The 22829-nt window shown below is 46.0% G+C and overlaps 8 protein-coding genes across 8 annotated transcripts; 6 read left to right on the top strand and 2 right to left on the bottom strand.

The window, feature by feature from the left end:
• Positions 1–3503: 3503 nt before the first annotated feature.
• AOL_s00043g153 (uncharacterized protein) lies at positions 3504–6626 on the top strand (the record flags this gene model as incomplete). The annotated part of the gene is made up of 1 exon (XM_011120640.1): positions 3504–6626. The coding sequence occupies one exon, from the start codon at positions 3504–3506 to the stop codon at positions 6624–6626; it is 3123 nt and encodes a 1040-aa protein (XP_011118942.1).
• A 1739-nt stretch (positions 6627–8365) lies between these two features.
• Positions 8366–9664, top strand: AOL_s00043g152 (uncharacterized protein; the record flags this gene model as incomplete). The annotated part of the gene is made up of 3 exons (XM_011120639.1): positions 8366–8620; positions 8713–9443; positions 9505–9664. The coding sequence occupies 3 exons, from the start codon at positions 8366–8368 to the stop codon at positions 9662–9664; spliced, it is 1146 nt and encodes a 381-aa protein (XP_011118941.1).
• Positions 9665–12522: 2858 nt separating this feature from the next.
• On the top strand, positions 12523–13532 carry AOL_s00043g151 (uncharacterized protein; the record flags this gene model as incomplete). Its single annotated transcript, XM_011120638.1, has 3 exons — positions 12523–12599; positions 12721–13310; positions 13360–13532. The coding sequence occupies 3 exons, from the start codon at positions 12523–12525 to the stop codon at positions 13530–13532; spliced, it is 840 nt and encodes a 279-aa protein (XP_011118940.1).
• Positions 13533–15136: 1604 nt separating this feature from the next.
• On the top strand, positions 15137–15681 carry AOL_s00043g150 (uncharacterized protein; the record flags this gene model as incomplete). The annotated part of the gene is made up of 3 exons (XM_011120637.1): positions 15137–15389; positions 15502–15582; positions 15653–15681. 3 exons carry the CDS (start codon positions 15137–15139, stop codon positions 15679–15681), a joined length of 363 nt encoding a protein of 120 aa, XP_011118939.1.
• Positions 15682–15985: 304 nt separating this feature from the next.
• AOL_s00043g149 (uncharacterized protein) lies at positions 15986–16357 on the top strand (the record flags this gene model as incomplete). Its single annotated transcript, XM_011120636.1, has 1 exon — positions 15986–16357. The coding sequence occupies one exon, from the start codon at positions 15986–15988 to the stop codon at positions 16355–16357; it is 372 nt and encodes a 123-aa protein (XP_011118938.1).
• Positions 16358–16890: 533 nt separating this feature from the next.
• On the top strand, positions 16891–18508 carry AOL_s00043g148 (uncharacterized protein; the record flags this gene model as incomplete). The annotated part of the gene is made up of 2 exons (XM_011120635.1): positions 16891–18268; positions 18336–18508. The coding sequence occupies 2 exons, from the start codon at positions 16891–16893 to the stop codon at positions 18506–18508; spliced, it is 1551 nt and encodes a 516-aa protein (XP_011118937.1).
• A 779-nt stretch (positions 18509–19287) lies between these two features.
• Positions 19288–19551, bottom strand: AOL_s00043g147 (uncharacterized protein; the record flags this gene model as incomplete). The annotated part of the gene is made up of 1 exon (XM_011120634.1): positions 19288–19551. One exon carries the CDS (start codon positions 19549–19551, stop codon positions 19288–19290), a length of 264 nt encoding a protein of 87 aa, XP_011118936.1.
• A 1386-nt stretch (positions 19552–20937) lies between these two features.
• Positions 20938–22465, bottom strand: AOL_s00043g146 (uncharacterized protein; the record flags this gene model as incomplete). The annotated part of the gene is made up of 2 exons (XM_011120633.1): positions 20938–22124; positions 22198–22465. The coding sequence occupies 2 exons, from the start codon at positions 22463–22465 to the stop codon at positions 20938–20940; spliced, it is 1455 nt and encodes a 484-aa protein (XP_011118935.1).
• Positions 22466–22829: the final 364 nt, after the last annotated feature.

Raw genomic sequence — 22829 nt, 5'->3', positions numbered from 1 at the left:
TACCAATAAAACAGATAGGGGCTCACAAGGTTCGATTGGCCAGTCATCTGTTGGAAAAAGAGCCAGGGGCCTATAAATGCTCAACGACTTTACGACCATAAGACCATCATCGTGCCATTCCGGATTGATATTTTGATAGCTGGTCTCGAGCTCGCCAGCTAGCTGGGATAGTATATTGCAGGTCTCCAAATTTGTACATAGTGAGACATCGCCACTCACGGACTCGAGTTCTTAGTCTCGGTTGCCTGACGGCCATGTTGTTAGCACCCAGATCAAATCACCAAAGATAAGTATATATCACAATGAGCTCTGAGTTTCTTCGGAACCTGAAATAGAGTTGGTAATTTGATTTTCGCATCACGCATAACCCGGGGACTTCTAAGAAACAGCGAAGGAATTAGCGAACTACTTAAATAGTTACACTGTCGCGAAAGAAATTATAAGTGAGTGTCCTAGCTCCACTGAAAACCTAGGCACTCAACTGATCAAGCATAAGCACAATCGGCAATCTCAGGAAACGGATACATGAGGCATGCAGAACCGGATTCGTCTGGGACGTATGCATGGGTTACCCGGCTCCAGAGTTCCCCCCCTGCCTTGACATCTAGACGACACATCAATCCCATTCAGTCTTTAAACGACAATTGATACGCGGGAAACCTAGGGCCGTGCTTCAGGATGCTTGTGCATATGCATGAGGGGGAACAAAATCTCTACCATCGATCCCAAAATTGCTATCATGCAGGAGAAGGAAAGGATTTTTGATGTGGGAGACCTTATTCGAGATCAATACGAGCTACTCGAACTCGAGGCTATACGCAGTAGCACCCATGGCCACGTGCACACTGATGGTGGATCCTAAGTCGAATAGTCGTTACTTATAAGCTTAGTATTTGTTTTGACCGATGTCTCAATCCCTCGTGGCCATGTCAGGATATTCTCCCCAAGCCCCAATGCGCAATTCCTGTTAATTTTCCCTCCGCAATTTTCGGAGTTGACGGGAACATGACGTGAGAAAGATTTTCTGTGTTGTCGTCTATTCGTCTATTAATAATTAAATTTCTTTTCTTGTCGACGTTTCGGAAGCAGCTCCTGCATAATCCGAAGATGAAACTTCAAAAACTAGCTACAATTTCGCATATCTTCATTGGACTCCTGTCGATGGATTTGAAAAAAGCTGTCTACCGATATCGCGATAACCATCTGACAGGTGAAATTAATTGCACCCAAGGTTTGGTGGAGATTAATTGCAGTAAGTTGTATTTGACACTTTACCCGGACTCGCATAGTTTTGTGTATATTGTCTCGATTACACAAGGCTGCGGCTGCGGTGCTCGCGACTGATAACAGGACGGTTAGTCAAGCGTTCAGCAAAAGCTTCACGGTGGTATGAATCGATGAATCCATAGACGGATCGTCGACGATGAAAAGTCATTTCCCCCCTCGAAACGAGCTTCCATCGGGATGCAAGGTTGATGTCGCACTTGTCGCTGCATGCCATCGCAATCTCGGGCAGATACAAGCTAGAAGCGCTTTTTGATGACAGCACACCGAATCGAGCAACTATACGAGAAATGATTAGTTGGGCATCCTAATAATTTGTGCCTGTTCGGGTCAAACGCCACCGAAGAAAAGATGCAGGCCCCAGTGTCAGATGTATCTTTTCATAGAACCAGAAGCAGCGCAGAACTCTTCTCGACACCTCGTGGCCTCCCACAAGATCAGAATAGGACATGAACATCCACTAAGATCTCATGGCTACCTGCCAGAATAGGTGCTAAAGTTGAGATGGATACATTCGGTTGGCCTGGCTTGATAGGCAGACCATGAGTACCACAGTTCGAGCCTCGCAAGCTTGGCAAGTAACGGGCTAGATCCCTGAGAGCCACGCTTCCGAAAGGTTATCGGCACTACTTGCAGAAAACCCAACTTGATTGGAAGGAGTGTGTGAAACCAATATGTGAAGCGATATATCCCTCTCACGCAGAAGGCTCTGCATACAGGCTCAACGAAGGCTGGTCGCTCTGCAGCGTGAGACGGAAAGGTGCCTCAGTTCAGAGGAAGATTTGGGAATACTTGTGTACATGTGCCTAGTCATGGTTACAGATGACGTGAACCGGGCCGCTCGGCTATGACATGGTCACAGTCTCACAGCTGATCATGATCAATAGTATATGATATCCTAAATATTTACTTCCATATTTCTCCCGACAGGCATAACCCCGATAAAGGGAGACGGCAGATGATATATCTTCCGCATTTTGATCAGACAACGGTTCCCCGTCCACAGCGGGCACCAATTTGGATCGTAGGAACCCAAAATGTCGGTTGTAGGTGGTGGGGTTCGACGTTCCAAATTGTGGGTCTCTCGTGTCTCACCTTCACGCCGATACTCTGTGTGAACAGGGTTAATTACGGGCTGAACTGATGCTTGCAGGTGGGGGAAATCTTAACACAGAAAAATAATCCCACCGCTCAAGTGTGGAAGATCGCCTTTTTGGCGGCCGACATGTCGACGGAATTGCATGGAAGAAACCGATATCATGCTGAACTCTAACCTGGAGGCGTCGAGCTAGTACGAGATACTCGAGACTGCGAGCTGATTGCTTTGTTCTTTTTACAATCGCTCGTATTAATGTTCAGGATTCTTTGAAGCAAGGCCGCATGTTTTCCACCATCAAGGCCTGGAAAACCGCCCTTCGTTACGATTGCTGCTAGTTTCCTCGAAAGGAGTGGATATTAGTTTCAGGGCAGAAACAACTCAAGCCCCGTGCTTATGCACACACCCACCAAACCGCTGCGACCGAGCTGCGCATTCAGAGTACAGGAAAGTCTTTCGGTGGGCTCAGTGACATATTTCCTTCGTCTGAAGATTCGGCCGTGAATCTTCTGGGGCAAGGAAACGAAAGCTAAGACGCTTGTATTCGAGAAACAGGACCTGACAGAGCACTTACAAACGCCGCTGAAACTGCATATCCCAATTTCATCGACCTCGACTCGTCATTTTTTGCTTGCTCGTTTGGTGGAGACGCTATAGCTTTGCCGTTTCCACTCGAGTACATACTCATTTCTTTTCTTCTGTGAATACGACAATTTGCGACGACAAACTGCACCAGGCTGGATTTGAACTGCCCGTTTCTCCCTCTTCGGAGAACAAACCATTGACCACCAAACATTAACTTGAACAACAGCGAAAATACGTTTGATGAATAGATGATATAGTGCTGGTGGCCTCTTGATCATTTCATTATCCCATCAATTCTCACAATTTCATCCAAAAAGGTGCTATTTGGCGGCCCATCCAACCCTGAACTTCCCATTACCCAATCTGAGCGCCAGGATCCCGCCTCCAAACCCGCCCCAGCGCTCTTTCCACAAAGCCCACACACCACCCTACTACTAACTGACAACCCGAATATTACTGGTTTACCAGGATTGCATTAAATACTATATAGTTGCCAGGCGGGACGAATCCCGCCAAATCTTCCTTTTTTTTTCTCGAAATGAGTAGCATGTCTGGATATATGCTCTTTACAGGACCACCCTTCTTACAGGATATACGGAAACAACGAAAATTAGAAAAAGAAGCGGCAGCAACAGCAGAAGCCAAACGACAAAACGCAGGGCGAAGAGCAATGATGCTTGGAGTGGATACAGGCGATGTCGCTGGTGAACGGCCGGCCATTGGACGAACGATCACTCAATCTACGAAAGGGTCAACTGAATCCGAAGAAACATTACTTAAGAGAGGTTTGAACTTATTCGGTCACAGAAGGAAGAAGAAGTCAAAGGATATCAGACAAGAAAATGCGTCAGGACATTCACGCTTCGATCTTCTTTCGTTCAGACCATCGTCGCCCATGTTTGGATTGCGATCTCAATCGCCAGTACCGCCGGACGGCCGACCAACTTCACCAGTTCCATCAACCTCGTCACTCCGAGTGGTCTCACCGACACCAGGCGAACGAGCGCCAGAAACCAGATCTTCGGTAGAATCATCTGAACCCCCTTCTGTAAACTTATCCCTCATTTATCATGTCGACACTCCAGAACCAAAAACAAACTTATCTGCTAGTGATATACTATTCGGTGGCAGACAGAGTATACCTCCTCCCCCTCCCCCAAAGCCATATGTTGCTCCTGTGATCCCCAATCCAAAAGAAGATCCTATCATGTCGTCGATATCTCCAGCTACGATAGTGAAACCAAGGACTCCGATTACCGGACCAGGTAGCCCTGTATTAGGACCCCGTAGTCGACCTCCACCACTTCAAACTCAATCTGAGCCGATTTTCTCATCGATACCACCACCAATTGAGCGGCATATCCCTCCAAGATCAGAGGAATTCGACCAAGACCGTCAACGAAAAGGCTCAGACTTTTCCGATTTGGATGGAGAAAAGGATAAGAAACGCCAACACTGGCTGGTGCCTTCAAGCCCGCATACAAATATCATTAACGAAAAACTCTATAATGAATTACCATTGGACACAACGGAAATGCCCATAGAACCTGGCCCATCAGCATCAGCTCCTCGACCTGAAAAAGATCCGTCCATTTTCGCGCCAAGGCCGGCACCTGAAGAGTCTGGGGAGTTCCCAGCCGACTACCCGCCACCTCCTCCCTTTGAAGAAGAAGAAACAGTGCTCAAGCCAGACTTCTCAGAGGACCTCAAAGCGCATCTGAGAGGTTCAGATCGTGCTGGTCAATGGTGGAGGCTGTACGCTCCTCCACCAGAACTTTCATTTATTCCTGAAAATACCGCTCTTGAGATCCTCAACCTGTACAATGACGAGCAGCTGGAATTCGATATTAAGCGGATCCAAACTTTAGCGCCCGCCCAACCTAATGTCGAAAGTTCAACCGAACCTAAGACAAAACGGAACGATGCCGGCGATGAGCTTAGCGTCAACGTCGAGGAGGTTGGATACAACAGCCACCGTGCTTCAACACATACAGCCGAAGGTACTATCTTCAGCCGACGGTCCATCTCAACCACAGCCACTAGTGTATCCGATGCTGGAGCACCCGAAAGCACCTCTCCCGTGTCCCCCACACAACCATCGGCCGCTGCAATGGCTAGATGGACAGCATTTAGCAAGTGGGGGCCTGCAAATAGGGACTCTTTGCCAGCGTATTCCCCCATGAGAGATTCCTTCATGGGAGGATTCAATTCAAGGAAAAATGACAGCATTTGCGCTATGTGCATGGAAGATCTCACGGCCCGACGGATGACAGCTATTGATTGCAACCATAAATACTGTAATGGCTGTCTTCGTTCAATCATCCTCGCATCTCTTAATGACGAGATCTCTTTCCCACCAAAATGTTGTACTTCTCGTATCCCAGTGCGAACGATCAAGGCCGTTTGCAACCTCTCCGAACAGGCAGCGTTGAATCACAAAATTCGCGAATACGCTCAAGCGCCCGAGGATCGTGTTTACTGTCCTACAGCAACATGTGGCCGTTTCGTTCCTCCTGAGTCAGTCAACGATTTTAGGACAAAGTGTCTTGTGTGCCAATTTTGTCAGACGAAGGTGTGCCCCAACTGTCGTGGCAGAGCTCATTTCGACGGTGATACATGTCCAAAGGATGACGAACTCTGCTTTGGCTGTGGCGCAACCGGTAGAGATCCCTGCCTTTGCCGGCTTGACGAGGATAAGTTCATGGATTGGGGTAAAACTCGCATGTACGAATCTGCGAGTGGTGATGATACGGATGACCGTATCGAAGAAATGACAGTGCATTCTGCCATGGTTGACATTATTGCTTATGAACGGAAAGCTAGTCGGGAGCATTACGCACAGGAGGAAGCTAAGCGAGTGAGAAAGGACAAAGAGAAACTGGAGAAGAAACGCAAGGATGAAGCGAGGATGACGGATTTGTCCAAAAAATATGACAAGCTCACCAAGCAGTTGGAGAAATTGCTTGACGCGCAATTCGAGCTTATGGGAGCAAGACTCGCTGCTACTCGCGCGGAATTGTTGGAAAGCCACGAAGAGGGAGAGGCTAGGCTTGACGATCTTTTGCTCGAACAGGACGATACTTTCCAAACTCGGGTTTCGGAGAGGTCAGTGGAACTTGACCTTCAATTAGAGGCCGAACTTAAGGTTCTCGATTCCAAGTTCGAAGAAGAGGAAGATGATATCGCCTTGGTCCTCGCCAAACTACACCGCGGCAAGCCGAACCGAGATGAGCGTGTCAAGGCTGCGGTAGAAAAATTGAAGTCGCAACAAGAGGAGGAGAAGGAGGAGTTAAAGCATAGCTACTCTGTCCAGTTTTCGGAAGTTAAAAACAAGGTTCTTGCAGATATTGAAGACATCAAACAACAGATCATCCGTCGAAGAGATTTAGAATTGGAATCACAGTACGAAGAATGGCACGAAGCTGCCAGAAGGGAATACGCGGATGAACAATGGTTTGCAGCTGTCAAGGAAATTCGAAAGGAGCATCTAGCAATTCAGTTCGAGGCTCAAAAGGACGAATACCGAAGAAAGAAACTGGAAGCTGATCTAGAAGAGAGCTTTAAGCTAGCTATGATGCTTGAGCTTGAAGATGAAAGAGACAAGGTTTATAGCTCTGGACGGCCTCGGGAACACTCCCATATCAAGATGCCCATGATCTAAATTCTTATTTTTTTTGCTTGGACGACCGACATGGATCCAGGATTAACGACGATGATACAGAACGGTACGAGGGGTAACTTTTGCTGGGAATGCCCCTTCCCTCACATTCCTGACCAGGATATTACTTAATATTTTTTCATTTATTTATTTTCATTTATTTTGTATTTTTCTTATTTTTCGCTTTGAAATTTCCGTCCAAGCTTTCCTTTGGTGTACTAAACGACAGATCCATTCTGCTTTCATTTGTTCAGGAGTTATTTTTTTATTTTTATTTTTATTTTCTGTTTCTATTCTTCCTTCGACATATTCTCAGGGTTTCAATTCGGGAACACCTTTTGGAGCATTTGCCAGATCTTATTGTATATAATATACCCTTGGTTCCACGGTCCGCATCAAATATCGTCGATACATTCATTTTACTGGCATTCACTTTGTTTCAAGCCTCTTTTATTACATATTTCTACATCAGGTATCTATGCATATACTTAAGTATATAATATGACCAGCTGAGCGAACCCCTCCAAACCCTCAAATATGTCTATTAAAGTGGACGTCAAAGACAATGGCATAGTATAGGCAATCGATAAGGCCTTGGCTTTCTCTTCAAAACATGTCACGAATTATACAGAACTCGTCCCCTCTCTTGGAAAAAAATTGGTCTCACGACCGTGGAAATTCCGAAATTTAGTGTGGTTAAAATTTCCAATCTTGGGCATTGTTTTCGCCATTTAAGGTCCTGAAACACATGATGCCCCTGAGTGATTGGCCGTATTGGTGACGACATGGCATGGGTCGTTTAATTGCCAGACCGAAGCGGTTCCCCAGACTGTCGCTCTTTTTTGCTCGTGACAAAAATCCCAATTTGCTGAGGCAAGTGGCTTGAACTTATCGCTACTGTGTATGTTACAGCACGCCAATTCGCAATTTCGGTGGGTGAAATGGCGAAATGAATCTCGAACTCATGCCGCTCGGTTGAAATCTTCCCTGGTCCTCCAGTGCCAATTGGCAAAGAGGGTCGGAAGGAATGTCTCTCAACCAGGCTCCAATCGTGCCCCGGCAGAACCGTTTCTTGCTGGTTGCAACGTTGATTGATTCAACTGAAGCAAGCATGGAGGGAGTGATTAAACTATTAACTATTAGTGTCATCCCGCCCGGCAAATGAGCGGTCTCCAACGAATCGCGGAACACAAGCTTTGGGGTTCCTGACTTTCCTGGCGTGGACAACCGGTGGCCTGGGCCAGCTGGGATTCTGGCATGTTGGATGCTTGCTTTTCCCCTTAATCTGCAAGGCCGCCCGCAAATAAAATTTCGGTCTTGCCCAGTCTGTCAGTTTTATTTCCCTTTTCCTCACCGATTGTCATTTGCATTTGAATTTGCATTGTTCTTGATCTGTATTTCTGCAATACCAAAAAGTCCGCTGCACCGAGGGCAAAAGAGGAGGAACCCGACGAAGCCAGTCTATCGTTAACATTTCGCTTGTTCTTTGTGAGAATCCGCGCTGGATTGATTTTATATTCGCGTCGACGCCGACCATTTGTTCTCTCAGCAGCGTCGCTGGCAAAAACACCAACACCCAACACCAACAGACATCTACAACCACATCTACAACTAATCCATAACCATCAACCATCAACCATCAACTACCATTGATTCAACAATTCCGCAGGAAGGCATTAAAGAAACAGGGATATTCTTAATTACTCGCTAGACAGATCAGGGAAACAATCAGAGTCGGAAAAATGGTCCAGAATCCAAAGTCGCTTGTCCTTAGAACGGACATCACCAGTCGTCCAGAAGAGCAGGAGCATAATCCACGTTCTCGACCTCAAAGTCCGGCTCTACTTCCACCGCCACTTAGCCCCCTGCCTAGTATCGAGGTTACTGCTCCAACTGGCGAAACTGCTCAAGTTGCACCTCCTGCTTTTGATAGAAGTCCAACTTCTCCATCGAATAATAATAACAATAACGAACCCGCCAACTGGAAAGAACGAGAGGTAAGATTTCCATTCGTAAACTTATGCATCAAGTTGACAGGATGTCAAATCGCACCTTGAGATCGCGGATTGTTCGGCTAACAAAGCCACAGGCTGAATTCGATCGTCAATTCTGCTTTCCTCCCAGAAATCCCGGTGATTATTTCCCACCAGCCAATATGCCATCCCACCCGCCACCGGCCTATACTTCGACGACCACCCCTACCTCTCCGACTCTCACGAATCGTCAGCGCCGTCTCGGCCTCCCAAAACTCAATTCAAGCCACACTCGTGTCTCGTCTGTCAATCCATCCAAATCACCAATCGATGGGCGCAGATGGCATGAAAAACGTCGCAATATCGCTTCCGTCATCGGACTCTCCCTTGTCCTTCTTCTCATCGCCCTTCTGCTAAATTTCTGCTATATTCTTCCAAGAATCAGGAGGCTCAATGAAGAGGTTATTGACGAGAGCGATGTTGTTCTTACTTCTGATATGCTTGCTGGGCACTGGAACATGACTACCGCAAGATTAGAAACCGTCTCAGCCGAGGATACTACAGTTGTCGACATGTGCAGTTCAAAGGAATCTGAATTTGAAAGATGTGTTGATAGTAGATTCCTTGCCCTTGGAGCTGGTGAAAAATACACTTTCGACCTCGACATGAATCCAGATGGGACTTTCACTGGTATCTTCTCCGAGGGCATCTTCAGCCAAACTGGTAAAACTGAGGTCAAGTTGACGCCCAGTCGATATGGTTTAATGTCCAGCTGGGTCTACCCCACAGATGACATTGAAGGGAAACTGTCGACCGAGGGCTGTTTCTACCAACGACCCGCTATTGTGTAAGCATTCCCCGTACAATTATAGAACATACCCTGAACATGTGCTAACGAATACCTATAGCCGGGTTACTTTCGAGGATGGTGTTGCAACTTACACGATCACCGAAAAACAGATGGTTTCATCTGGTCCAACTTGCTCACTTCCTCAAGGAAGACGTAGCGACTACTGCCAATGCGTGTTCATCGGTACTCGACCAAAGACTCGGAAGAATCGCCAGTAGAACAAGGGTTCATCGGCAGCCTCGGGTACCTTTCGCAGCATCCCATTCGAAGAGCTTTAAAAGTCTTGACTTCTTGCAGAACTCCGCTTTATCGACCCCTTTACAATAATCCTTTCATTTCACTGTAAAACCCTTTATTCCATATACCCTTTATACTTTTATGCCCCTCCGTCGAACATTTACTTTTTTTTCTCTTCGATTAAAAACACTTCGGTCTACAGTAACTTTTAATAGGCGCGTTTAGTACGCCACCCTGTAGCAACTTTTATTTTATGTCCCTTACTTCTTACGATAATTCTTCTCTTCATCTCATGTATTCACTACTAAGCCTTTTATTACGGAACCCCTTGGAGGCACCGGTTTCTTCTTTTTTTTTTCACTTCACTTTCACTTCACCGGTGCACTCCTTTACTCTGACCCTCCGCACAATAGCAGTTGCGGACATGTACTTTTACTACCTTTTACACCACTTCATGTACACCCGGCGTTTTTCTTCTTCCGCCTTCTTCTTCTTCGATATACCCCTTATAACGAACATTCTGTAACTTTAATGATTCTTGCTCTACGATAGTAGGCTCCCCATTACCTGTTACTTTCTTTTGCCTCGGGATCATAGATAAGTTGGTCAAGTTCAGATGACTTGCTTGAGGTTCCGGTGTAATTTAACTTTTACCCAGTCCACTACTATTCTACATATTCGGGTCTAAGCTAGTAGCCTGACCTCTTAATACCAGATGTAAACCTTCCGCGCTACCTAACTCCATTTTTTACGCCGAAAGGACATTAATTGCGTAGGTCTGCGAAGACCGAAGCTAATATCGACGCTAAATCTAGAACTAGAACGTTCACAACAGTAGTGGTTTTCATGTCACACGAGAATAATCCAACAAGGCTGACAACATTTTCTGTGTTGCTGAACTACCTACTATATATGAATTACTATGTACACGTGATGATACCGCATGTACGTAAGTACTTAAGTGCACCCTCCTAGGGAAAAGAGAAAGGTTGTATCCGACTGCCAGGCCATATCCTTAGATAGTATACCCAGGTATCAAATGAATTTTCGGGAATATCTGCGGGAACTAGAATTTATGTTCACGAAAATTAAGTGCTGAATCTCGAGTTTGAGAAGGTCGTCGATCTAGCTCAAGATTCCTGGATTCAGTTAAAATACAGTTGTACGTACGCGTGTTTCGAAAAAAGTCGCCACACTCTTCTAGGTTGACTTTTTGGTATGGCTACGCTCATAGTGGTACTAATATCATGGCCAGTCATACAAGTCAACATTTCGATGGATTCTCGTATGATTAAAAGAGTGCGTGTTCGAGGCTCAGCGCTCGTGATCTAAGGCCGTTTAATATTATAATGAGGTCTTTTTAGTTATATCTGGTTTAGGATAGTTGGACGTAGAGGTTGAAATCCTAGTATTCCTGCGACGTATGCGGCAACCATTTTTGTCATATTCATGTCTGCCCGCAAAATTTCTAGCTTTCCCCGTCTCCGATCGCGAAAGGAACCGAACCTAGCTTGCTTAAAGCTATTGCGACAACTAAGCTCGCACCCCCACCCCATGGCCAGGGACCGGTCAGGAGAATTTAGATCGCTATAAAATTACTAGTATAGGGTAGTATAGTACATCCGCTGCAGTGTACCTGTCTACACTAGAACTATTTCCGTCTCCCGATCTGAGCGCACTCTAACTCTGTCAAGTTTGGTTTCGCCAAACTCGCCAAACTTATGCCTTTCTTTGACTAGAAAAAAAAAAGCATGACATCAGCTTGCAAGAGGTTTCTTTTCGTCGCCGCAGCATCACGCCTGCCATACACATCCCGCCAGTCATCGCGAGAGCTAGATTGTTCGGCATTTACACCTAGGGCAGGGCGCGCAGGTTGTGGCCTCATGCAATAATAGGTGGGTACGTATATGTACCGGCCGCCGTACCAGCTTTGTGATACGCGGTAGCCTCGAATAACAACTTTCGAATGCAACTTTGACATTATGCTGGTGAAAAATACTTCAGTTGGGCACAGGCTTGGGCTAGAGACCCAGACATCAATATTTCACTGGTAATTAGGACTATGCGCGACGTTTTACGGTTTATTTTGTCCATAGCTTCTCGGTATGAGGCGTCTTGAATTCAGCAATCTATATCGCTAGTCTTGTATACATGTACTGCAACGCGGCCAAATCTCCCGGTGTGGGGATTCGAGGCTACCGGTGTGGGCCTTAAGCATGTTGTTTTGTTGTGCATGCATCCTTCATCACTGCGCGTATGTCTCGACTTGGCCTTGGCCACAACATTGGCATTGCATTGGTCATGGCCTGGATCAACCCGAGACCTTTTTTGACAGTATACTGATCAATACTCGGCGTGTTTTTTTTGCCAATCTATGCATATATCGGATTTGCAACATTCAACGTATATAACCCTTCCAATGGCACCTTTCTCATCTTCAAATATTTTAGAAAGTACAACGGACCGAACCACAGGCCTTACCACATGGCCACATAGCTAGGCCTAGCCACTGAGTCTTAGGATGCAACTGTATTTCGTTTAGACAAACACCGCCCATATACCATCCAGCCCATACTCGATTTACAACATCCAACACAAGACTTCTTTTAGGCTTTGAAGATGTTAAAGTGCATATTTTGTCGCCAGGACAAGAAGAAGGTACTAGGTTCTTGCCTATAATTACTTGTCCTTTCCGTAGATACAGAGCGTTCCAAGCTGATTATGCTCGACATGTGTTATATTGTTGTAGTGCTCACCAAAGGACCGAAAATTGCCAAAACGATGCGATTGGTGTATCAAGTCCTGTTACCCCTGCTCAGAAGGGTACTCACCGGATGGGATGCGCCAATCTGTAGGCCTAGGTCACGGCTCTAAAAATGCAGTTAAGAGAGTAGTTATTCGACCCTCGATTGAAATGTAAGTTTATCCTTAGCTTGGCTTAACACCTACCGAGAGCCGATGGGTAAATATACAATTGATCATGTTCATAAACACACATTGCATTGCGGTATGCTAACATAAACTTTGACTATGTTAGAGTTCAAGATCTGGATTGCCTTTTGTATCTCCAATCAGGTCTCCAAGAATGCGAAACTCTGTCACCCTACGACACAGCTGACCCAGACAGCCGACCAATCCCACAAATCAACCGAATCATGGCACAAGACACCTTCGTTAATGGGTATATATACCCTTCAAGCAAAGAGATTCTGCTACAAAATCTCGCCAGGCTGCAAGAGACCAAATCAGCATGTATGGGCAGAGTATCTGAGGCGCTGAAAGCAGTTCAACATGAAGCAGACATTGCGATCGAGCATCTTAGTGCTAAAGGACGGGTCTGCGAAGCAAATGTTCTTACAAGTATGCTCGTGGAGTCGCCAGAATCATATGGGACAATGGCGGTATATGAACGAAACAGACAGTTTGAGGCTTCACAGCGTCTGGAGGCGATGCGTCTTAGCCAAAAGCGATGCGGGCGTCTGTTTCTTGTTATCAAATCCTCGACTCTTCCTCTATGTCTCAACCCTTGCCCCGTCGAGTGCATCTCGATTGATGATATCCAAAGCGCAGAGGGGTACTTGGAAAGGTTGATTGAAAGATTGAAGCTTCTGCCACTAGGCCCTCATGGTACGGGCAGTCAAGGTTCATCAATAGCAACAAATGGATTCATATCCAGGGACTTGGTCTACAATCAAATCGATCCGCTATGGCACCGAATACTCACTCTCATCGAGAGAAAGGGGGTTGGACAAATACCCGCTCCTGAAGACATCGAGAAGTCAATACGCCAGCGCAACCTTCTTGGCGAGACCGGCGTCCATTTTGCTCTCAAGAACAATCTTCAAGTAGCAACGGATTTAATTTGCTCAGAACTATCCGAGAAACAAACAAAATACGGAGATCTCGATTCAATTGATATTCGAGGAATGAATTTCTTCACGGTAGCAATTCTATACAAAAGCTTTAACGCTCTCCATTCTAAGCTTCCATCGTGGAAAATCGAAAACTGTAAATGCTTTCTAACGGGGAAGGAAATATTTGGTCAGAAATCTACTTACTTCAATCCTGAGTCGATAAGTCAACTCGATGTCCACCAATTGGCAGCCGCGATAGGCGAAATCGAATCCGTTCATACCTTAGCCAATATTTGCCCTGTGGTATATACTTATAATCATACCCCCTTGGTCCGACCTTTACGAAATCTCAAATACCGGCAATATAACTGCCAATGACGTAAGCCTAGACCAGAATGTTGACATAGGGTCTTTCCCTCCAATCTCATTGGCAGCGATTTGTCAGAACTTCCATCTAATCCCGCAGACCCCGAACTATTCGGTTAGTTCCTTTGCGGACATACGTGACGAGGCTCTTTTTGGCCTTCTTATTCTGGCCTTCAAATCAAACCAAGAAGAAGTTTTATCTCAACTATATCTTCCTATCCGGAGACTAGGGTTACGCAGTATTCTCGATCTCACGAAAGTTGCTATTGGTACAACTACACCAACAATTTTCAAGAAGTGGGTCGAAGTAGCATGGAATATAAGGTTAGGTTATATCAACTATACCATTGATTGTTCGCCTTATAAGGAATCTTGGCATGAAACCCTTGAGACTCTTTCTCGCAGATACAGATCACATCTGTATGATCCTGAACGACAGGAGTTCATTGATCAGCTTCGGGATATTCGGAGCATACTATGGACCGGAGGCATGGGCTGTGAATGTCCGCTGTGTAGCTTATGCGAGCAGCTGGAAATAAATGATTTATCTTGGTTAGAGGAGGATTTGAGTTTTAACCGCTACTTTAGTTGAGTACCGCGGTAGCGTCCTCAAGGACTCGGCGGATATCGGTTTATAGATCGTTTAGATATTTCATAGAAAGGTGCACATGCATGGATATGGAATGCGAGTATCTAGCTTTAAGTATTCACTTATTCACTTATTCACTTATCCATTTACCCATCCTTTTAAAGAAAGTTAAGATACCTAAATCGGTACTTAAGCTTAAGTACTTCTAGCTAAGCTTATCGATCGCGAGTATCGATATACCTGGGCCTCCTGACAAAATTGGAGGGCGTGGTAGATTATGTGTTGGGTCGAGACTTCCAACATTCGTATAAATGTAAAGACACAATTAATTGTCTGATAGAATTAATACATTCCAAATACACTTGCATCGCCGCTCTGATAACGCAATTGATCAAACACAAGATCTTCTAGCAAGCCTGCTTTCCCCGGTATGTTCCATCAATCAAACTGTCAGCATGTCGACATTGCATTGTCTGTGCTCAACAGTTGCAGCGTAAGCTTTGCTACGTACTGAGCTTAGCTTACCCCGCCATCAAATAGTACGCCATCGATGAGGATTGCTGACAAACCCGTTGAAGATCCCATCTTAATAAAAGCCGCTTGGAAGACCGTTCCATCATCGGTTCAAGAATTAATTAACGAACATGACCCTCACGGACAAGATCAAATCCATCTTCAAACACGATATACAAGACTCGGCTTCTAGTTCCAAAATGTCTGCCAAGGCTGTTGTTAACGGCGTCGTTATCGCCGAAACCGACCGATATGAGAAGGTTGAGGGGAATGTCTATTTCCCGCCCGAGTCCTTGAAATCTGACTACTTCAAGACAACCGAGACCCATACGGCTTGTCCATGGAAGGGGTTAGCAAGCTATTATACCATTGATATCGGTGACGGTATGTCAAATGCAACTTAAAAAGCCACAAACGGCCCTAGTTTGGCAGAGCCAAGGTGTTCGAGAATAAATGCGATTGGATAGACGGCTAACAGTAGGCCCACTTTGAGTAGGGAACCCTCTTGTGGATGCTGCGTGGTACTATCCCGAACCAAAGCCGGCGGCTTCGAATATCACGGGTTATGTTGCTTTCTGTGGGTTCAATACTTCCCCGCCCTTCAAACATTAAGTTTCTCCTTTTATTAACCTGTGGCATTGTATTAGACAAGAACAAAGTCCAGATTACCGCCTGATTTGATAAGGATTGCTTCTCTCTGTCTTTTTTTTTGCCATGGTGTTTTGACATTTTGTTGGGTTGGTTTATAATGAAACTGGCTTGATACGAGACCAGTCAGTCATGTTTGCTATCAATAAAACTCCAACCGGGCTGAATCGCAGCCCTTTATGAATGGGAACAGAAGATAAAGTCACGCTTTCGCCGCCGCCGTTGGCCACAAAAAAAAAAGCCTCCACAGTGATCCAAAGTGAATAGAATTTCCAGCTTCGGTGAACAAGGGCATTGTTTTCCCTTCTCCTTCTACCAATGATTGAGCTGCAATGAGACAGCCTGGACAGACAATCGCCCAATCACCTGAGATTTCCCACCTACTCAAGCCGAATTCGAAAGCGGGGCAGCAGAATAAGCGCCGACAGACTTGGCTTTCCGGGCCGGGGTCATTCCATTGGATCAATCATAATGCTCAACCGAGAGACTTGCAGGCGGGATGGGGCCATCACTGGTGCACAAACCTTGAACGGTTAGGCCCAATTCGCCCAAAAAAATGTTATTCACTGCCAGGCGGTCTCAGTCTTTGGTTGGCTGGGAGCATCAAGTTTTGCAGGTCGGAGATTTTCCCTATGGTCGACGGAGAGGGCTTCTCGAGGGCTTTAGAAGCAATTATGGCGTCTCCTTTCCTCTCTTTCTCTTGAATTACCTCAGACTCACAGGTTCGTTTTTATAGAACTTGTTCCTCGAGTATCTTCCATCTTCCTCTTCTCCCTGTCGATGAACTTGCATCTGTCCGACCGAACGTAGTCCTTCGTTTATGTGCCTCCCGTTCCTGCATCCTGCAACACTAGCGACAGATACCCTCGTCCTCACTTCCACTCACCTTTCTTCGGACAACCGTCTTATCCCTCTACGCGCTTAGGATATCAAAGAGAAACTTCACCTGTGCTGCGCTCGGAGAAAAGAAAAAGATACCAACTAACCAACGGGGCCTATTTTTGGTGGCAATTTGGCGTATAGGCGCTCATAATCTAACTTGCACATCGAAGCACATACTCTCCTGGCCAAGGCGTCAGTTTATCTAGCTTCACGGGAAGTTATAAGGCTCCGACAGTTCTTCTGGAAGGATCCTCTCTTTCTCGCCCAGGCCGGTCCCCTTCTTTCGTTTCGCAGTACAAAATTATTCTTTCTTTTCTTATAATAACATCCATCGGAACTCTATAACTCCATAATCATGTCGTCGTTCAAGACTAAATTCGCATCGCTGGTCCAGGACTTGCGAAACAAGAAGTCCCGAGAGTTCTCACGACAACCTCAGCCTGCTTACTCTGAGCATTTTGCGGTACCACCGCCACCACCTCCACCAATTCCTTCCAAATACAAATCGAAAGAAAGCTCGCAGGAAGGCGTAAAAACTACCGTACAAGGCGGAAAGAACAATGAAAGACCACCGTCGAGGTCAGGGTCGATATTGAGAAAAATTGGATCCAAGGCATCGCTAAGGGAGCTGCGCAGAAAGAGCTCGTTTGGAGGCAGGAGTACAACGTCTGTGAACAACTATGGAATCGACAATGACCAACCTCCATTGCCGACACAAGATGCTGCGACTGCATCGAAACCGTCTTCTGAGCTTACTCCGCCGCCATCCGCTGGGAAGAAATCTCCCCCATTGCAACTTAGTTTGATTACACATAATCAGCCTACACCTCCAACTGGAGCATACGATGATCCTGAGGACGATTTGTATTCCGACCCGTTGAAGGAAAGGGAGAAAGCACAAGCGGCAGCGGCGGCAGCAAATGATATAGGTTCTTCGGCACCAGCAGAGACAAGGCAGCTGGTAGCAGGTCCTGCGAGTCAACCAGAACAAATATACGTTCACAATGGACCCCCACCGAGACCTCAGATGTATATTCCAGGTACAAATTCCCAAGTTCTTCCTACAATTCCCGCCTCTCCTTCTAGCACAATGGCGTCTCCCATAAGCCCGACGGGCACCAATCCATTCAGAAAATGGGGTTCCGCTTCACCAAACTTGGCCGAGGTCGCAGATGGCCCATTTAAACCAGTCTCGCCAATTCTCGAACAGCGAGATTTCGAATCTCCAAGGTTGAACACTCAAATACCGAATAATAATGATGATGACTCGGACCTTCAAACCGCTTCTCCGATTACAGCTACCAAGGGTCTCATGAACGGTTTACGATTTTCCTTCGCACCACCCCCCGTTGAAGCTACACCAAGTCAGATCACTCCGCCAACTTCGACACACTCCTCGCCTTCCTCGCCCTCGGTTAGGTTGGCGGACAACAATCCTTTCAAAGATCTAACAGATGAGCCCGTTGGTACTGGGAAGGCCCCTATCCGAGCAATTGCGCCACCAGCGCCTAGCGCCGAACCAGCCGACCCATCACTGGAGCGCACGCTCTCAGGACGAACTCCACAGTTCAAGAAAGCACCATCCGGAAAAACTGCAGTTCCAGATAATTTCGCTCCTCCGCCTCCTCCACCGATGTCTTTGCCGCAGGGTTGGACGGCTAGGTGGGATGCGGTCGAGGGGAAATTTGCGTACTACCAAGGCACGAGGAGCAGGACTGAACAGTGGGATATGCGTAAGCTCAATTCATTTTCTGAAGCACCCAAAATAAGTAACTAACATTTCGCCTCACGTAAAAATAGCAACCGAACCGGCGAAGAAGCTTTCCATGCGCGATCGCCGTTTGAAAAAGAAGAAGGAAGTCAAGCAGAATATTACCAATTTACCATCTTATGCCGAAGCGAATAGCCCAACGAGCGAATCGAGCGAGTCCCGCGCACCAACGAGCTTGGTAGCTCCTAATCCAAGCTCATGAAATATCAAATATAGCGCGCATATCATTATCTAGCCTTTGCATTTTGGCTTGTTATCAGGGGAAGCGGGGATTTCTTCACATTTTCAACTTATTTCCTTAATATTTTACTTCTGACTCTTCAATTCTTGCTATCTGACCCGCTTCTACTCCTGCCTGTTTTCTCGCCCCCCTTTTTTTTCGATTCGCATACGGATTTTTTTTGCCTTCTGAGTACATGCATGGACCTTTTTTTTTTTTGTGATTTTTGTATTTAGAAAGGAGTTTCTGTGACCTTTAAAATAAGCATATTAGCTGAGCTGAGAATTGCCAATGGAGCTTACCTATTCACAACTAATATGGAGGACTGAATGGCTAGCCATTGGGCAAGCCCTGCCCTTGTGATTTTTGATTCTAATATAGCAATCCTTCCATGGAGTTTCTAGATACTTGTCTTCTAATTTGAGTACTGGATACCAATTGCAATCTTACTACAGGCACCAGTAATATGTTCACAAATCTACAATAGATTGACTACTCCTCAAAATCTTTAATGTTTGAAAATTTATTCTTTGATTGATTCGAATCGATCTTTAGAACGAATTATGTACAGTAATATATAAGAAAACTCCAACTATAAACCCAGATAACTGAAACCCTCAACATTAACGATTCCAAAATATTAAGCACCCGTATATCATAATACTACACAAAGAAAATGAACCCCAAAAGAAAATGTATTCCAATCTATATCTTCCTTTTCACAGATATATTTTTTTTCATCGGGACGGATAGATAGACATTTATAATCTTGGAGAGTAGCTGGTAGCTCTGGTAATCCATGGCCAGGCCAAGAAGGCAGCACCAGGAAGAACGAGTGTGAGTGTTCGGCCGACTCTGGCGGTATAGAAGGAAAGATTTGGACTCGATGCCTTGACGTGGCTACCGATTCCGGCACTGATCTTGGTGTGAACACTCGATGGTGGATGAGCAGCTGTGCTGGCCATGCGGCGGGAGGTAGTTTGGAGGGCCTGGACGGCAGATCGGCGGGCGGCGGCGGCGAGCATTTTGGATATTGGTATAAAGATGTTCTTTAATAGGAAACTTGAAGTTTTTGTATTTGTTTTGTTTATATGTCTGTGGAACTTTGGATCAAAGGCAATGATCGAATTCGAAGAGTGGCTTGCAGGACGGGATGTATATATCGGAAAATATATATATAATAGAATAGGAGGTTGATATAAGCTTATATTAATAGAAGCTTTTTATAGATTTGAAGATTTGGATGAGATCTGGGAAAGGATCTTGAGGATGTATATATATATAGAAGGCTGTTTGATTTGAAGACTGGGTAATTGTCTTGATATGATCTGATGATGATGATGATGATGATAGTAGTAAAAAAAAAAGAAGTCACTCTGCAACTTCTGGGAAACTTATATACAACATGCTTGCGAATAATTTACGGAACCGAACGAGAAATTGAATAGGCTGTAGTAATCTTGCATTCGCCATTCGTCGGGTCGGAATATCTCGTTCCTGTCTTTGTTACGAGCTTATTTTTTTCTTCTCCTCTCCTCATCTCGGGTGGATGCATGGTTACGGATCAGCTGAAGTCGTTTGTATGGGCAAAACAACACAAAAACTCGCAAAACGAGGGACAAATTACAACATGGTCCCTGCAAAAGGGTGCAACAGCGCGCTAGTGTCAGGCCATAGTCGAGCTACGAGCATTACGTCTACGAGGAAAAGGAGGGTGTTGAACTCTGGAGTTGCGTGCAGTTGGAACGACAGTGGTGTGATTTTGGGTAAAGTCTGAGATTTTTTTGCCAGATTGAGGGGAGTTTGTAGGGCTGTGAGCTTGAGCTTATCGAATCATGGTGTGGAACTGTGGTGAGGATCAGGCCACAAGATGGCTGTGCGGGGAACTCCGACGTTCTGGCCACGCCGAAAGGGGCCATGTGGTCCACCAAAGTGCGAAAGGACAGCTCTCGTCATATGCAACTTGATCGCTGAAATGCGGAGACACAGTGATTGAATCAGTATCTTTTTGACATCTACATGTTTAATTAATTCGATCTTAATGGAAAAAAAAAAAAAAAAAAAACTTCCTCTGCTCCGCTGCATGCTTTTGTCCGAGACTATCACGGAGCAAGCCGACATTATGCAGATAGTAAAACAGTATCTCGAAAAATCCAACGTTGACATATGCATAACATACTACATATTAAAAATTCTAGAAGGTGGGATAGGGTTCGACATCAAAGTGGATAAGTGGCTCTAGTTGGAAAGTACATGATTAGGTATTGATTAAATATGCTCTACACATTACTCTACCTCTAATGAGTCCGCTGAAGTAACGAAGGAATGACAGACGCCTCGATCATCCACATAAAAAAACGAGAGGAAAGTACATGAACGCAATATTGTATCGTCGCTGCCACCGTGGGGACTTATGTCCGACTCCACACCTTTCGTCCCTTGACCCAGACCCCTAACGTGTTCCTGTCGTCACCATTATAGACCCACTTGGCTACCTTATCGTCCCAGGTTTCCCAGCCAAAGACATCAACCGGACCAGCGCTCTTCGGACCCTCAAATACAACCTTATCTACCACTTCCTCTTCTGCGAAATCGTCTCCCGTCGTCTCCACAAGCTCGAGTCCGATTAGCTGGGCATCCCATTCCATGCCGACCTCGAATCCGCCAATCTTGTTCTCCAGGCCGACGACCTTGGCACCTCCTCGAGTAGCCAGGTAGAGGGACTCCTCGACGCTGAGCTTGCACTCATCACCATCCGATAGGGCGACATGTCGGCTGACTAGAGTCGTTGCTCTGACAGCTTCTAGGATACTGGGGCTGTAGCCTCCACTCACATCGGTCCCTAGGCCAACGGTGACTCCACCATTCATCAACCATCGGACCTTTGCTCCACCGCTTGTCAAGGCGCTATTGCTAACTGGGCAATGTGAAATTTTGGCGTCCCGGCTCTTGATCAACTCCATCTCTTTCTTGCTCAGATAGATTGCATGGCCCAATATCATTTTTGGCGTTAATAATCCGAAAGCGTCGTACACTTCTGCATAGCTATCGTGCTCAGGGAACAGCTGCTTTACAAGCTGGACCTCGTTCCGATTCTCGCTGATGTGGGTTTGACATGGGAGGCCGGTCTCTTTTGCCAACTTTCCTAGCTTCTCAAGAGCCTCGGCTGTACAACTTGGTGCGAACCGAGGAGTGATAATGGGCGATACGAGCTCGTAGTTTGGATCAATCTTTTTGATATGGTCGATGCAGAGACACGTGTTCGCAATACTTTCGTCGGCACTTTCGTCACAATAGAAATCAGGATTGATATCTTTGTGGTCCATACAAACACGACCTACGAAGGCTCGCTGGCCGGCGGCAGAGCAAATATCAGCTAGGAGGTTGGTCGCTGGGACATGGATCGTGGCATAGTATGCTGCCGTCGTAGTCCCATGGGATAGGGTACGGGCGACACAGCGGGAATATATCGTTCGAGCGACGGAGAGTGATGAAAGGGAGGCCTCCCTCGGGAAGGTGTATTTGTTCAACCAGTCGAGAAGGGTAGAAGATCCAAAAACACCGGCATTTGGATATTGTGGAGCGTGAATGTGAGTATCTGCGAGGAGAAAGAGCGGTCAGTAAGCAATAGCCCAGCGGTTCGCGAGGAGAGACTAAGGATAATGACATACCAATGAATCCCGGGAAGAAAAACTGCGTCCCCTCTGGCCGTGTCTGGACGATCTCAGCATTTTTGAAGCTAGGATACTTGTCTACGATACTGTCGATATCTTTGACATCCCTTTCGACGAAATCAATTACACCATCGGAGTTTACACCAATTGCACCTTCCTCGCATACATCGAGCTTAGAAGCTTCGTCACGCGGGCTGTGAATGAAGGTACCGAAGTAAATGGTCGGAGTATTCACAACCTTGTATTTCCGACTCGATGTCGCCATTGTGATTGTTCGTTGTGGGTGATGATTATGATTATAACTAGGTTTAAGACAAGCGACAGGGCGTCGGGATATCACGGTTTTTGAGATCGATACTAGGTTTCGGATCCCAAAGCCAAACATCAAAGTCCCTAAATTCTTTATCAGGGGTCTGAAGACGACGATGGCCACGGCAGGCAAAACGAACAGAGGAGGAGAAAAAGAGAAACCAGGTCGGAAAAAAAAAAACGGCGATTTGGAATGACGGGAAAGGTGGATCAAGATATAGGTTTCCGCCGTCCAGGTTGCCTCTGTGCGGCTAGCTAGTGCTGAGCTGCCTTATCCAAGCCATAGCGCCGAGTGGAACCCCCCACCACCTGCCCCTTTT

Source organism: Orbilia oligospora, assembly GCF_000225545.1.
Source record: "Orbilia oligospora ATCC 24927 unplaced genomic scaffold scaffold00043, whole genome shotgun sequence".
Lineage (NCBI taxonomy): Eukaryota > Fungi > Ascomycota > Orbiliomycetes > Orbiliales > Orbiliaceae > Orbilia > Orbilia oligospora.
The sequence above is the reverse complement of the archived record's forward strand: the minus strand, read 5'-3'. Positions and strand labels throughout refer to the sequence as shown.